The 15,038-nt window shown below is 55.6% G+C and overlaps 5 protein-coding genes across 5 annotated transcripts; 3 read left to right on the top strand and 2 right to left on the bottom strand.

Moving 5' to 3' along the window:
- Positions 1-233: 233 nt before the first annotated feature.
- On the top strand, positions 234-2,472 carry THITE_2117982 (uncharacterized protein). Its single transcript, XM_003654730.1, has one exon. It carries the CDS (start codon positions 333-335, stop codon positions 2,346-2,348), a length of 2,016 nt encoding a protein of 671 aa, XP_003654778.1. The 5' UTR covers positions 234-332; the 3' UTR covers positions 2,349-2,472.
- THITE_2117979 (uncharacterized protein) lies at positions 2,473-4,672 on the bottom strand. The gene is made up of 4 exons (XM_003654729.1): positions 4,440-4,672; positions 4,159-4,263; positions 3,899-4,101; positions 2,473-3,845 (listed from the first exon to the last, which is right to left on the bottom strand). The coding sequence occupies exons 1-4, from the start codon at positions 4,483-4,485 to the stop codon at positions 2,598-2,600; spliced, it is 1,602 nt and encodes a 533-aa protein (XP_003654777.1). The 5' UTR covers positions 4,486-4,672; the 3' UTR covers positions 2,473-2,597.
- Positions 4,673-5,398: 726 nt separating this feature from the next.
- On the top strand, positions 5,399-7,461 carry THITE_2117977 (uncharacterized protein). Its single transcript, XM_003654728.1, has 4 exons — positions 5,399-5,729; positions 5,796-6,401; positions 6,457-6,689; positions 6,758-7,461. The coding sequence occupies exons 1-4, from the start codon at positions 5,664-5,666 to the stop codon at positions 7,449-7,451; spliced, it is 1,599 nt and encodes a 532-aa protein (XP_003654776.1). The 5' UTR covers positions 5,399-5,663; the 3' UTR covers positions 7,452-7,461.
- A 1,025-nt stretch (positions 7,462-8,486) lies between these two features.
- THITE_2145591 (glycoside hydrolase family 5 protein) lies at positions 8,487-9,837 on the top strand (the record flags this gene model as incomplete). The annotated part of the gene is made up of 2 exons (XM_003654727.1): positions 8,487-9,110; positions 9,181-9,837. The coding sequence occupies 2 exons, from the start codon at positions 8,487-8,489 to the stop codon at positions 9,835-9,837; spliced, it is 1,281 nt and encodes a 426-aa protein (XP_003654775.1).
- THITE_2117975 (uncharacterized protein) lies at positions 9,814-11,299 on the bottom strand. The gene has a single exon (XM_003654726.1). It carries the CDS (start codon positions 11,101-11,103, stop codon positions 10,093-10,095), a length of 1,011 nt encoding a protein of 336 aa, XP_003654774.1. The 5' UTR covers positions 11,104-11,299; the 3' UTR covers positions 9,814-10,092.
- Positions 11,300-15,038: the final 3,739 nt, after the last annotated feature.

The raw sequence follows: 15,038 nt of genomic DNA, 5'->3' as shown, positions 1-15,038 counted from the left end.
TGCTGCCTGTCTCTCTTGCCAGGGATCGCGGCCAATGACACATCCGGGGAAGCTCACTCATCACAGGGGGGCAAACCTCGAGCATCTATCTCATCACCAAGCGACCGGTATAAGTTGACGGTCGTCCTCCAATAAACCGGGACACACTCCCGTCGGTGGCTCCTACCTGTCTCGTCTTGCTTAATTCATGCTTTATCCCTCCGTTCCTCTCCACTCTATTTTGCCTCCTTTTTCGTCCAAAAAGCAGCTGGCGCCTTCTGCAAGCTCCTTTCCAAATTGAGCCAGCTGTTAGCACCTTAGCACCCCTACCCCCCTGCGCCTGGATTCAACGGATGGCTTCATCAACACTGCCAGCCTTCGCGCTGTTCCCTGTTGCAGCCTGGAGGGACCAGCTGCTGCCGGACGAGTGGGTCGGCTGTCTCAATGCCTGGGTGGCTCTTATCGACAGCCACCTGTCGCTGTCCGAGGCGGATTTCTTGACGGTCTCAGTCAAGGACGACAGTCTCCGAGCCTTTCTCACCACTTTACTCCGGGAGGTTGCTCTAGGAGGCCTCGGCGTTCTCGGCTCTTCTTCGTCGGCAAAGAGGTTGTTGAAAGATGCCCTGGCTCTTGTCACCCGTCTACTGCAGTCGTCCTCACCTCCCCATGAACTGGCACAGTGGGAGTTCCTGGGCGACCTGAGCCGTGTGTACGGGAAGAAGAAGGCTGAGACCCTCTTGAACAGCCTCTCCCCAGCTTCAAAGGGGTATTTGGATTCGTCCTTGGCTGCTCTTAAAAGGTTTCTTGTCAAGAACCTTGATGCCGGTCTCGATGGGGGCGATCTCAAGGGGATCGAGGACCGTCTGGAGAGGGTAAACGACCTGCTTCGCGTTGCTCCCTCGGTTGCTGAGTTCTTCTTCGCCGGCAGCGACTTTGTTGACGGCCTCATCAGTTGCTACAAGATTATGAACCCTCCCCTGAGAAAAGCGCTGATAGCGACAACCTACCTGGGTCTGATGGGCCTGGCCGAGGGCCAAAAGATGTCCACTCTCACCGACCAGCTTTACTCGCTTAAAGCTGCCGCAGACATGCACAGGGCCGGGCCCCTCAACGTTAATGACTCTCTTGTCGCCGAGCTTGTGACCTCCACACCTCTGCTTCAGCGGTTGCAGCGCAAACTGGAGGAATCCAACAGTTCCTCCAGCCGGACCAAATCCGTCCTTGCGGAGCTGGGAAGCTTCAAGAAGCCCGGCGGCACAATGCCCAAGCCTAAGCGGTTAATCAGGCGCAAAATCGACAAGGGCAAGGGCCTCGCCGAGTACGACGAGGCACAAGCCCAGCAGGAGCTGCACATTCACCTCATGAGCCACATCTCCCAAGTCCAAGAGCTCTTCCCAGACCTCGGCTCAGGCTTCATTGCCAAGCTTCTCGACGAATACGATAATAATCCCGAGGAGGTCATCGCCCGCCTTCTCGACGACTCACTCCCTCCACACCTGCAATTCGCCGACCGCAGCGAGGACCTCACCACCAGCACCACAACAACAACCAAACCGACCATCCGCCGCTCCTCCCTCGCCCCGCGCCCAACCCCACCCTTACTCCCCTCCCACGCCGACGCCGACGTCGACGCAGACGACCTCGACCTGCTCACGGCCCCCACCTCGCGGCTCCACATCGGCAAGCGGCCCGGCGACGCAGACACGCTGCTTGCCGACCGCGCAGCGGCACCCAGCAAGGCAGCGATCCTATCGGCACTAGCGGCGTTCGACGCAGACGACGACGAGCGGGACGACACGTACGACGCAGCGGACGTGGGCGGGGCCGTGGTCGACGCGCCGGCGGCCGAGGAGGCGCTGCTGCCGGAGGGGACGGAGGCGGTGCTGTTCCGGGCGTGGGCGGCGGACCCGGGGCTGTTCGCGCGCGGCGCGGAGGCGCGGCGGCGCGCCGAGCGGGCCGCGCTGCGCGCCGAGACCGGCATGACGGACGAGGCGGTCGAGGGGTGGGCCGTGATGCTGGCGCGGAACCCGGCGCTGAAGAGGCGGTTGCAGGCGAGGTACGGCGAGTGGAGTGGCGAGCAGGAGGAGCTGGGGAGGACCGCTTGGCGGGCGGGGGCTGATGACGAGGAGGGGGAGGGTGAGGGCGAGGGCGCTGGGGCTGGGGCAGGGCAGGCCGCGAGAGGCGGTGCATATGGGAGGGGCCGAGGTAGGGGGAGGGGTGGAAGGGGGAGAGGCGGCGCGGGAGCGGGACCGCCTGCGGATTCGGACCTGGCGAGACGGAGGAAGGAGGCGAATAAAGGGAGCCGCGCGAACCATAACCGGCGCGACCAGCGGGCGAGGAAGATGGCGCGGGGCGGATTTGCGGGTTAAGCCGGGACTTGGCAGACGTGTCAGGATATAACCGTCCAGGCCGTCATCACCCATATAATATACCTCCGTAGAAGTGGCGGAGAGCCTGTCCATAGCATCCCCTGGGTCAAACAAAGCACACCCCAACGCCTCGGCCATGCTCTACCTCCATGATATAACCTGCCACACTCGCGCGTTGCATCCATGCGCGATCGCCAAATCCCATCGATCTTTCCCAGCGACATGCTCCCCCATACAACCTACATATAGCTAAAAATCCCACAAACAAAACTCCCTCTTAGGCGGCACCTCAGGCATGACGCCGTCCTTGAACCGGCCCGTCTCCACAAAGTACCGCCACTGCTCCTTGACGGCCTCGTCCTCGTACTGGGCCGGCTCGGCCTCGGAGTCGGCCGTGTACGGCGGCGGGCCGTTGGGCATCCAGATGCGCACGGCGCTGCCGTCGAAGTTGCGCAGCACGGGCACCGGCTTGCCGCCGTTGCGCGGCGTCTCGTACGTCACCGGCCGGCCCTTGAACGTGCGCAGCCGGCCGTCGGCGTCGCGGGTGCTGTAGGTCGACGGGTCCGGGTGCTGGCGCGTGGCGCCGGGGCCGTAGGGGTTGGCGGCCTGGCCGGCGCTGGCGGCTGCGGATGCAGCGGCGGTGGCGGTGGAGGTTGTTGTTGTTGGTGCTGGTTGCGCGAAGGCGTTGAGCGCGGGGGGGGCGGCGGCGGTCGTCGCGGGGCCGCCGAAGGGCTGGGTTGCTGGCGCCTGTTGCGGCTGGCCAAAGGGCTTCGCTGCGGCTGGTGCTGGTTGGCCAAAGGGACTTGTTGTCGACGGCTGGCCGAATGGGTTGTTCGCAGGTTGAGCAGTGGCTGGCTGGCCGAACAGGGAGGGAGCGTTTTGCGCCTGCGGCTGCGCTGGCTGGCCGAAGGGATTGTTCGGCGGGACTGGTTGCGTCACACCAAACGAGCCTCCTCCGCTAGCTGGAGCTCCAAATGGGTTTGGCTTTGCCCCCAAAGTTGCCGGCTGCCCGAATGCCGGCTGGCCAAATCCCGATCCGCCCGCCGGTTGTGTCGGCTGAGTCAGGGCTGGCGCCCCAAATGGATTGGGCTTCACCCCTAATGCGCTTGTTTGCCCAAAAGCTGGCGTCCCTCCTAATGTCGACGGCTGCCCGAAAGCCGGCTGAGCGGCTTGACCGAAGCCAGTCGCCGGCGCGCCAAACGGACTGGGCTTCTGACCCAAAGCCGAGGGCTGTCCAAAGGCGCTGCCGACCGAGGATGTGGGGGTGGCGGGTGCGCCAAACGGATTTCTCGGGGGAGCCGCCGGTTGGAAAGCATTCGCCGTGGTTCCAAACGCGCCGCCAGCAGCGGCCTGCCCGGTTGAGCCCTTACACACGTCGATGCGGTTCGGATGTCTCTTTTCCGCGTCCAGAATGAACTGTATCGCCGCTGGGATGTTGTTGACGGTGTGCTGGATCTGGTCCATAGCGTTCTGGTACAGCGTCTGGATGTCGTTGAGCTGCAGAGCGGTCAGCGCCTGGCATGGCAGCTCGGGCAAGCGCGTCAACCCACGGCCCCGTTGGGGTTCCCAGCCATGGCCCCCATCATGTAATGCAGCCTTATCTCCTCAAAACTTTGCTCGCGCGGATAGCCCCCCCAGAGCTGCTCGGGCGCATCCCTTCCCGGGCCGTAGCACGACAGAATCCATTGTGGCAGCTCGCTCGTTAGATCTCGCTGGATAGCGTCGGCGGTCAGACCGGGGTATGGCGGCGAGTCTACGGCGGGGAGCTAGTCAGACAAAATCGGCGACGTCTCTAGCACGCGGGCCATACCTGCTGCTCGCCCGCTCGTGGCTGGACCGGTTTGCCCACCGAAGACGCCGAAGCGATTGTAGTTTTGCTGCCCTCCTTTGGGAGGGTGTTCGAACTTGCAGGCATCTAACACTGGCGGTCAGCAAGACGTGTCGGCGTAGAGGTGTTGGCAGGTGTTGGCAGCGATGCAGGCCACGGCTTTTGTGTCGCGGGCATGACAGGCAGGCTGCTCTTGGTCTGCTGGCGAGTTGAAGTCGCGGACGGGGAACGGAGAGGAAAGAAAACAAAGGCAACCTTCGTACTTCCGTATCGGCAGTAGCCTTGCTGGTAGAATCGGCAAACCGTCATCGTTGCTTTATTACGGGAGGCAGCTGTCAGGAACGAGCCATCCAGCATCCAGGTATAGTGCGGTAAACGGAATAGGTTCTTGCAGTTGATGCGCCATCGGCGCGTTGCGACAACGAGTTATCGTTAACGGTATCCTTGGCTTTTCTTCAGCCTTTCAGCCTCGCCGCAGGGGTCCTCCACACTGCCGCGCCACAGCATTGGGTTGAGGACAGTGGGAACCGCCGACCCACCTGCCGAGCCTGCGCACGGACCAACAGCAAGAACACCGTTGCATGCCGAACCTTGCTCACAAGACCTTGCTGCACATTGACGTCCATCCAAAAAAAGGTTGGATGGGAAGCGCAACTCGAGCAGACTGGAGCCATTGATCAAACTTGATCAAACAACAACTGAGCTACACTACAAACGAGGTTAAGTTTTTGACGGGTGTGACTAAATCCCACGTCAGTATTCCACATCAGCTTCCGAGTAGGGGCCTTGTAGCGACCTTTGCGCTCTGAGATCCGAGGTCTCGCCTGCTCCGCTCGGCGTTCGCGTGCGCGAAGCTGGTCACCCGCAATGCAATCGCCAGATGAAGCGGTTCTCCTCGTGTGGACTCGAGTGTCTTGTTCGCTCCGGTCCATACCCCGCGGCTGCTCACTGATGGAATCTGGGGGATCGCGGCGACAGTGGCAGGACCGCTTGTCATCGGGGCCGAACTCCGATTTTCCGCTCGCATTCCGCACAATGCCTGCCTGGTCAATGGAGCCTTGGAGCCTTCCACGGTTCCATCCATGGGCATCATTGGCATGCAGAGCCGCTGCGGTGTATTCCAAAACAAGAATGTGGACATCATCATGTGGCCGGCGAGTCCAGCGATAAGCCGATAAGGGGCAGTGCCTCCCCCCTTATGCCGCGGAAACCCGAGGTTGTCCAAGCACTCGCAAGAAGGAAGCTTCGGGATTTGGGTCATTGCCCAATAACAGCAGGTGTATTCGGTGGACATGAATGGCAGAGCACGGCAATTGCTGACCTAACGGTGGAGGGGTTGCTGTCGACCTCTGACCTGCCATCTGCCCGTTGCGTAATCAGGACCGAGGCTTGTTACAAAAACAAAGAAGGATGCCCGCCCTTCCGCAACCTTCGAGGTTCACTGCCGAGTTGCGTTGCCATCTTGGACTCTGATCACGCCGCTTGCCATGGCCTTCACCGCCGCTCACCTCCAGCTCTGGCTGGGGTTGCTCGGAGCAGCCATCTTCCTCTACGTAAGTGCGGCCGCGGGACGGGCAGGAACTGGAGAAAGAGGCGCCCGCTCACCAGGTCTGCCATAGACAACATGTCTCGTCGTCTACCGACTCTTCTTCCACCCGCTGGCCAAGTACCCAGGGCCGTTCCTCGCCAAACTCACCGACGCGTACATGCTCTATTACGCCTGGCGAGGCGACCGCCACCTGGAATTCTGGCGCATGCATGAGAGGTACGGCAAGTTTGTGCGCTTCGGGCCCAACTCGCTCTCCATCAACTCCAACACGGCCCTGAAGGACATCTACGGCTTCCGCGCCAATGTGCGCAAGGCCGAGTTTTACGATGCCTTCGTCCACCCGGCCCCGAACACCCACAACGCCCGCGACAAGGAACTCCACGCGCGGAAGCGCCGAGTGCTCTCGCACGCCTTCTCCGACGGCGCCATCAAGGAGGTCGAGCGGTACATCCTGGCGAATATCCGGACCTTCTGCGACGCCATCGGTGAGTATGGTAGGATCATCCCCGAGAACAAGGGGTGGAGCTCGCCAAAGAACATGTCGGACTGGTTCAACTGGCTGGCCATGGACATCCTGGGAGATCTCTGCTTCGGAAAGGCCTTCCACATGCTCGACCGTCCGGACAACCGATATGCCATTGACCTGGTCGGCGTGGCCGCCAAGCGGCATCTCCTGGTACGTGAGCCTGCAGTGGCGGGGTTGCCGTTCGCCAGGCCACTGACAGCCGCAGTGCGGAACCATGCCCATCATCAACAAGCTCAGCCTCGACAAGATCCTCTTCCACAATATCGCCGCCGGGCGAGCCAGGTACATGGCGTACAGCCGACAGCAGCTGGCCGAGCGGACTGCGCTCGGCGACGAGACCGATCGGCGTGACTTCTTCTACCATCTGCTCAAGGCGCGCGATCCCGAAACAGGCCAGGGCTTCACCACTCCGGAGCTCTGGGGAGAATCGAACCTGCTGTGAGTAGCACACCGCCCCCGGTACTTTTTCCCGCCTCCACGCCCCTTCTAACCCTGCCTCTGCGTAGCATCATCGCCGGCTCGGACACCACGTCGACGGCCATGGCGGCCACGCTCTTCTACCTCGTGCGCCACCCGGCCGCCCTCGCCAAGGCGACCGCCGAGGTGCGCGGCAAGTTCTCCCGCCTCGAAGAGATCTACCAGGGCGCGCAGCTCACCTCGTGCACCTACCTGCGCGCCTGCATCGACGAGGCCATGCGCCTGTCGCCCTCGGTCGGCGGCCTGCTGCCGCGCGAGGTGCTGCCCGGCGGCATCACCATCGACGGCCACGCCATCCCGGCCGGCACCGTCGTGGGTACCCCGCACTACGCCATCCACCACCACCCGGCCTACTACCCGGACCCGTTCGCGTACCGGCCCGAGCGGTGGATCGTCGGCGCCAAGGTGGCAGGCGCCGACGGCGCCAACGGCACCATTACCACCGAGGAGCAGGTCGCGCTGGCGCAGAGCGCCTTCTGCCCCTTCTCGATCGGCCCGCGCGGCTGCATCGGCAAGGGCCTGGCGTACGTCGAGATGAGCATCACGCTCGCGCGCGTGCTGTTCCTGTACGACGTGCGCCGCGCCGTCGGCGTCGCGGACCCGGGCGAGGGCACGCCCGGCGCGGAGTGGGGCCGCGAGAAGGTCGGCGAGTTCCAGCTCATCGATACGTTTACGAGTTGGAAGGACGGGCCGATGGTCGAATTTCGGAGGAGGGAGCTGTGACGGGCGGCGTGGTGGCCCGGTTAGCCGCGCTGTCGGCGGGGTCGGGGATGTTTGTGGGTAAGGGGGTGTTCGAGGAGGTTGTGTGGACTTTCCTCTGCAGCGAAGTTTGCCCGTCTATGATGCATTGCGAGTGTATCGCGTATAGCTGAACACCTTGGTCTTTCCCAATGTAAGCAGCGTAGTGAGCAGTGAGCGGATGCATCCTTCGGGAACATGGGCAGTGCAACCACTCGAATGGTTGAACTGAAGGGAAGCTCGATTCGCGGAGAATCTTGAGCCGTGTCCGGCTCTACTCGGCACACCGCCGCGGAATGTAACCAGGAACGACACCTGCCTCCGGCATTCAAACCCCGAGCCCCATGCAAACGAAAGCGGACGATGACGGATTGAGGCAGGGGCATATGTTATGGGACGTTGGAGCCGCTCGAATGAGGATTGCTGCCATGTTTCAGCCCATCGAAGTCGCAACTATGAGACTCGTCAAAGGGACGTCATCGCCCATGGCGGTGGACAGTCCGCGGCCTCGAGGCTCGACACGCAAGCGTAGGGTGTGCGTCGTCTACAACTCGGTGGCGATCTGACCCCTGAATCTTATCAACAGCGTGCCGGCACATCGAACCTCTGGCTTATAAACTGAGAGCTCTAACGACGAGCCAACTCCGGCAGCAAATTTTGAGCAGCTCATGCTTTTGGAGAAACACTTCTTGTCGGTATAAAACCCGGCGAGATAGCATCACATTGTCTGCGAGCCCCCGACGCTGGGTTACATCCACGGCCGGGCGAATAGCCTCCGGTGGCTCACCCCTCTCGGGTCTTAATTAACACTATAACATGACATGGTACCTGGCATAGAGAAGGTGACTTTCCAAATTCAGCCGACTCCCGTTCTCGCCCTCACACGGTAAAGCGGGACAGAAGCAATCCATAACAGTACATAACCACGGGAGAGACGTCTTTCCAAATCATGCCCAAGACTCCGTGAAACAACTCGTCCGACGGTCTACTCCAGGGTTGGAAAACAGCGTCGCGGCCACCATGAAGCCCGTACTCGCGCTGTTGTCACTGGCCAGCCTCAGTGCTGCTGCCCCAAATTCTTCACCCTTCGCGCAGGATGAACTGTCCAGGCGCGCGGACTGGCCCAACGGCCCCTTCGTCACCTCCGGCCGTTGGATCCTCGACGCCTCCGGCAAGAACGTGACGTACGCCGGCGCGAACTGGCCGGGACACGCCGACGTCATGATTCCCGAGGGCCTGCAGTACCAGTCCATCGAGAGCATCGTGCAAAAGATCAAGAGCCTCGGCATGAACGCGGTGCGCCTGACCTTCGCGATCCAGATGGTCGACGAGATCTACGCCAACGGCGGCAACGACATCACCATCCAGAAGGCGTTCGTGCAGGCGCTCGGCCAGGCCAACGGCACGCGCGTGCTCAACCAGGTGCTGGCCAAGAACCCGCAGTTCAGCGCGACCACCACGCGGCTGCAGGTCTTCGACGCCGTCGCCGCCGAGCTCGCCAAGCAGCAGATCTACCTCCACCTCGACAACCACGTCTCCAAGGCCATGTGGTGCTGCTCCAGCACCGACGGCAACAGCTGGTGGGGGGACACCTACTTCTCCGTGGCCAACTGGACCCGCGGGCTGGCCTACATGGCGAACCACGTGCGTGACCGCTTCTTATTCAACTTTCCTGTTGCAATCCCATACTAACCCGCCGAATAACAAAACCCAGGGCAAATCCTGGCCGGCGCTGACGTCGATGGGCCTGCGCAACGAGCCGCGCGAGCCGACCAACAACGCGGCGCTCGACCGGTCGTCGTACAACTGGCAGAGCTGGTACGAGTACATGCGGCAAGGTGCCGCAGCCGTGCACGCGGCGAACCCGGCGCCGCTGATCTTCCTGTCGGGCCTGTCGTTCGACACGTTCCTGACGCCCGTGGTGCAGGGCACGGCGCTGACGCCGGGCTCCGCCGTCTTCAGCCGCGCCGACTTCCCGGGTTACGCCGACAAGCTCGTGCTCGAGCTGCACAACTACGAGAACAGCATCGGCAGCTGCGCCAGCCTGCAGAGCAACCTGCTCCGGGACGGCTTCCAGGCCCTGCAGGGCGGGAGCGGGATTAATGTCTTCCCCGTCATGATGACTGAGTTTGGGTTCCAGATGGACGCCAGCACCTGGAGGGGCGTGTACGCCAGCTGCTTGGCCAGCTTCCTGCCGGCGCAGAAGGCCGGGTGGCTGATCTGGGTGCTGGCGGGCAGCTACTACATCCGGTCGGGGATTCAGGACTACGAGGAGGGCTGGGGCCTGCTGAACCACGACTGGAGTGCGTGGCGGAGTCCGTCGTATGTGGACGGCGCGCTGAAAACGATGGTTAGAAATACGCTGAGTTGAGGCGTGTCTGTGGTCTGTGGGGGAAGGGGGTTGTTGTTGACTGGGACAGGCAGTGGCCATCCAAAGCGCCTTTCCCTCTGGCTGTAGGATTGATGGGCGAATAACTAGCGATACCTCTGTCCCTAGAGTCCGAAAGCAAGGAAAGCAATGATCGAACCTCTGATCCGCGGTGAGCCGTCAATTACCCGTAACTCTCTCTCACTTCCAAATGCAACAACAAAACTGGGACCTAGAAAAAATACATAGAGTGTTTGGTCAACAGCCGTCAACGCGAATTGCCTCCACCATCTTCCGCAGCTCGAGCAGTGTCGGCCGGTCGTCAGGCGATTTGCGCATGCAAGCTTCGACGACAGCTTGGAGTGGTTCAGGCACGGGCCACTCGACTTGGTTCGTGATGGGCGCGTTGGCGTACACCATGCACTTGATGCAGTTTCCAATGTCGTAGATGTCGGACCGGGTCGTCCATCCCGAGTTGTCCACCCCCCCGTCGAAGGCAATCTCCGGGGCGGCGCGCTGCCCCCAGCGGCTCTCAAGGTCGCAGACCACGAGGCGGCTACCGTCCGGGGTGAAGAGGCAGTTGTCGATCCGGAGATCCCGGTGGACGATGCCGAGGGAGTGAAGGCAGGAGAGGGCGTCGATGATGTGGAGAATCCAGCGCTTGTAGGTCTCGAGGGAGTGGAAGCGCCCCAGAATTGATCCGCGAGTTGACAGCTTCTCGAAGACCAGCTGTCCATCGGCGGAAGTGCCGAGGAGACGGACAAGATGCGGAGAAAGAACAGTGCCGGGGCATGAGCCTCCCTGGCACTTGAGGAGGTTCTCAATCTCGCTTCTGTATTTCCCTTTCTTAAGGAAATGCTTGGAGGGGTCGACATCAATGCGCGGCAGCTTGGCAATGAGGTCGGACACATCCTCGAAGTCGTCTTCGGGTTCTATTGGGTAGTCTGGGCATTCGTCGAGATTGCGAATAACGTCTCCTTCAATTTCGTAATGACCGTCCACCGCCGGGAGGGGGCGCTCAAGGCGAAGGATATCGCCAGACAGGGTTCCTGGTATATCAAAGAGGCGAACGTATTGGCCCAGTTGCGTGCCGTCTTCGTACCAGATCCCTACGGCTGGTTTATCGCCTGGAACGAGCTCCATGTCCAGAATGGGACGTCCTGCAGGAGGGAAGGCGTTGGACTTCTGTCGCTTCGCCTGGTATTCGGCTCGAAGACGAGCGACTTCCTGGGCAAACCTATTTGCGGCATCGGTGGCAGTAGTGGTCATGGTTGCGGCCACAGATGATTCTCTTCATGTGCGCACAAGAGGGAGAAGGTGGGGGACGAGAGTCGGGCTGGAAGGTGGTTGGAAGAAGAGAAACCGGTTGGGTACGGCGCTCTAAACGAAGCACTGTCCACGAACCAAATCCGTTTGCAACTAACGTCGCCCACTACCTTCCCGAACACACCAGGATCTCAAACACCGGCCCGAAACGGTCTACGAAATTTTGCCAAGAGAATTTCGCCAGCTGAGAGCAGCTGGAATCGGTCCGGTGTTTGAGATCCTGGTGTGTTTGGGAAGGTAGTGGGCGACGTTAACTGCCAACCAATCGATCGCCACAGCAACCAGCAGGCCCCGCTGCAACCTTAAGAATCGCCCCTCGCTCTATGCAATTAAAGACATTTTAGCTACCTTCACCTTGCAATACCTCTGGGAGCCACAGGCAGGTTGCGCAACTGTGGATGCCGCAGGCAGGGTGCGTAGCTGTGGGAGCGGTTAGCAGGGTGCGCAGAAGCCATAGGCAGATAAGCAACTGCAAGAAGGAGCGATAGGTAAAGTAGGCACTGTTTTATTGCATATAGCGAGGAGCGATTTTGAGAGTGGGCTTGGTTTATTTATTTAGTTAGCAGTCAGTTGTAAACGAGTGCTACGTTTTTAGACGGTGCTCGATTTAGAGCGCCGTAGTTAAGCAAAGGATCGAAAGCTAAGTGCTTGTAACGTGCTAGCCTTATAGCGTCTACAGATAAGCGTACAATGTTCTATTCAACTACCTTAAGGAAGGAAAAAGGAGAAGTACAGGCTGCGGTCCCTACGCGCAGAGTTTTTTAAGGGCTCGCGAAGTGGGTTTGGACCGATGTTATTCTAGGCGCGAGGTGGGCCTGCTATAGGTCCGTCCTAGGGCCGCTATAGATCCTAGGTATAGCCCTATATACCTAGCCTAGGTATAGTCTAGCCTATAATATACCTCCCCTACCTTGTTAGGCAGTTGAATTGGAGTATATATAACGCTATATTAAGCGTAGTTCAGGTCTAGTATAGCGCTAGTTATAATATACACTAGTACCTACTACTCGGTTGTATAGCGCCTACCTTATTATTGGGGTAGCCTAGTATAGTTGCCTACTGAGGCTTTACCACTTATAGTCGTCCTACTACCTAAACTCAAGTTGTTTATTTATATTGCCTTAGTAAATCGCTAATTAGCTCTTCCCTACTTTATATATTTGTATATCGCAACTATATTATACTAGGTATACCTACTGATTATATATAACCTAGCCCCCCCTTATACTATTAAAACCCCCTCCTTCTCTATAAACTTTGTACCCTACGTTTTCTTCTTACTTCTACTGTATACCCCTATCCCTCCTTTATATTCCTATCCTCTATCCTCTCTATACGTTGGCTCTTCCTACTTCGTCTCTATCTTATACCTATTTCTCAACCTTCTTATATATAGCAATGCCTATATCGCCTATACTATTTTCGTTGTACGTTTGTTCTACACTCTATTAATAATATTCGTTATTTCTTTATACGACTATTCTATATCTACGACGCTACTACTTTAACTTTGATATAAACCTAATAAGGACCTGCTATATACCTAGTTCGTTCTTATAACTCTTTCTCCTTATATATACTTAGCTTTCTACCGCTTTCTTTATATATATGTCCTATATACATTTTATCTACTTACTCCGACCTCTATAGTAGCTTTCTATTCTCTTTATAATAGCAATATATTCTTGAAACTTATTTGCTTTGTCCTTGTTTATACTCTTTAAAATATTGGCTATAATTACTTTGCTTAGTAGTAATAGAGAGGGACGTCGTCCTAGAGAAGACGACAACTAGGACTACAACGTATATTATCCCTTATTAGGCTTACTTTAGCTCTAGGCTAGAAGCTAATAGTATCTTAGATAGAACTGTAATAATCGTAATAACTCCTTTTACTACGCTATTAGCGGCTATATTGTTAAAGGCGACTTAGACAACAAGGATAATGCCTTTCCTAAAGAGGAAGGGGATATCTGCCTAAACTACGTTGAGTAGCTTATATATAGTAACTTCGTTAAATATATCTAAGGATATAGAGAGAGCTATATAAAGTATACTAAGTTGTATATTAAATATCGCTAGGATTTAGTACTCTAGGTAACTAACCTCTCTCTATATACTAGCTTAAAGTATCTAATTAAATTCTATATTAATAATAAAGCTATTATAGAGCCTACTTATAAGAAAACTGAAACTAAGCTAGCCTACTATACTATCTTAAAAGCGTTGTTTATCGCCTTTATATATAGCTTTTGTAGCGCGATTGGTATAGCCTTTATATACTAATCTCTAGTACGCTTCGCCTTTGCCTCCAACGCGCCCCTAGTCACCTCCCCTACACCTTCGACCCCAAGCTAGCGAGAAGCCCTAGTTCTATACTAGGCCCCTTAGGACAATCTCGCTATATAGTACTATAGTCGCCTTGTTAAGTATATAGTATAATATCTTAATTCCTCCTAGTAGGAGAATCAGTATATTATAAAGGCTATTTATACTATAGTATAGTCTTAAGTAACTGTCCTTAAGATGAATTTACGCCTTACAGAGTATATTATTATACTTACCTCCCCTTTGCCTATCTATACCCCTTAGGGGTCCCGCCCCTGTTATTTACCCTATATATATATATCTCTTTACGACCTGTACTATAGACGACACTTGTCCTCCTCTATAGAAAACATTTTATATATCTGTCAAGCGTATATATTGCCTTTGCTCTATACCCCTTATATACCTATTCTGCTTTTATATATACCTACTCTGCCTATATACCTATTTAAAGATAAGGAGGAGGACTTACTAGATATAGGACCTATTATAGAGCTAGAGTAGGTAGCGCTAGTTGTACGTCTTATTATCTTTTTATATATAGCTATATTCTATTTAGTTTTAGGAAAATAACTAGATTTAAGCGTATTATAGTTTCCCTATACCTAGGTAGTTATATTTGTCTAAGTTGTTAGTCTTTATAGGGTAGTTTATATATAAATATAACGTTTCCTCTTCCTTCTCTAGTTCGACATTAGCCTATTATTGTACTATATATCTCTCTATTCCTATTTAAACTCGTTAAACGTAGTAGTATCTAAGACGTTCTCTAAGGGCTCCTACGTTGGTTTGTTATAACCTACCTATTTGATATATATATCGTAGTTGTTCCCCCTCCCCTTTATATTCTAAGCTTTAAGGATCGTCTCTACCCTATACTTTTACTAGGGAATACCCTCCTCTTATATAACCTATATAGAGTCTAGTTGCTTATCTATAACTTTCTATAAAGGGAGTAGGTCGGAGGCTACTTGCTTAACTAGGTTAATATAGAAGGTTGGGTATAGGCCGTTTAATATGTCGAGCGTTATCGTTAGGGGGGTAGATACTACAACTACCTTATACTTGGCATTTAGCTAGTCGAGCTTCTTACTAGGGTGGTTCGTCTTTATATTATATAGGGAGAGCTATACCTTATCCCTAACTTAGAACTACTTAGCTAGACAATAGGAGTAGTTTATATTTACCTACTACTACTACTATATATATGCAATAGCCACTTAGGTCTACTCTATTCCCTTCTTTAGATAGTAGAGGAACCTAGTAGTATAGCCTTCTAAGGAGGCTATAGGCGCTATTAGGATTGTAATAAGTTGTATAGGACTTATATTAAACTTGTAGAGAAGGTAGTTCAAACTTACTCTAGTTATAGATAAGTTCCTATTATTAAATATAAACCAGTAGGCTAGGAGATATTTAAGCTAGTTGTACTATATAAAGGAAATAAAGATCTAGAGGATCGTCTATACCTTTTAATTAATCTACTTTATCCCTCTATCTATCTAGAGATAATAAAACGTTGATAGAAGCTACTCTACCCCTATCGCTTT

This window comes from Thermothielavioides terrestris, chromosome 3 (assembly GCF_000226115.1).
Source record: "Thermothielavioides terrestris NRRL 8126 chromosome 3, complete sequence".
Classification (NCBI taxonomy): domain Eukaryota; kingdom Fungi; phylum Ascomycota; class Sordariomycetes; order Sordariales; family Chaetomiaceae; genus Thermothielavioides; species Thermothielavioides terrestris.
Note: the sequence above shows the minus strand (reverse complement) of the source record. Positions and strands in the feature narration are given on the sequence as shown.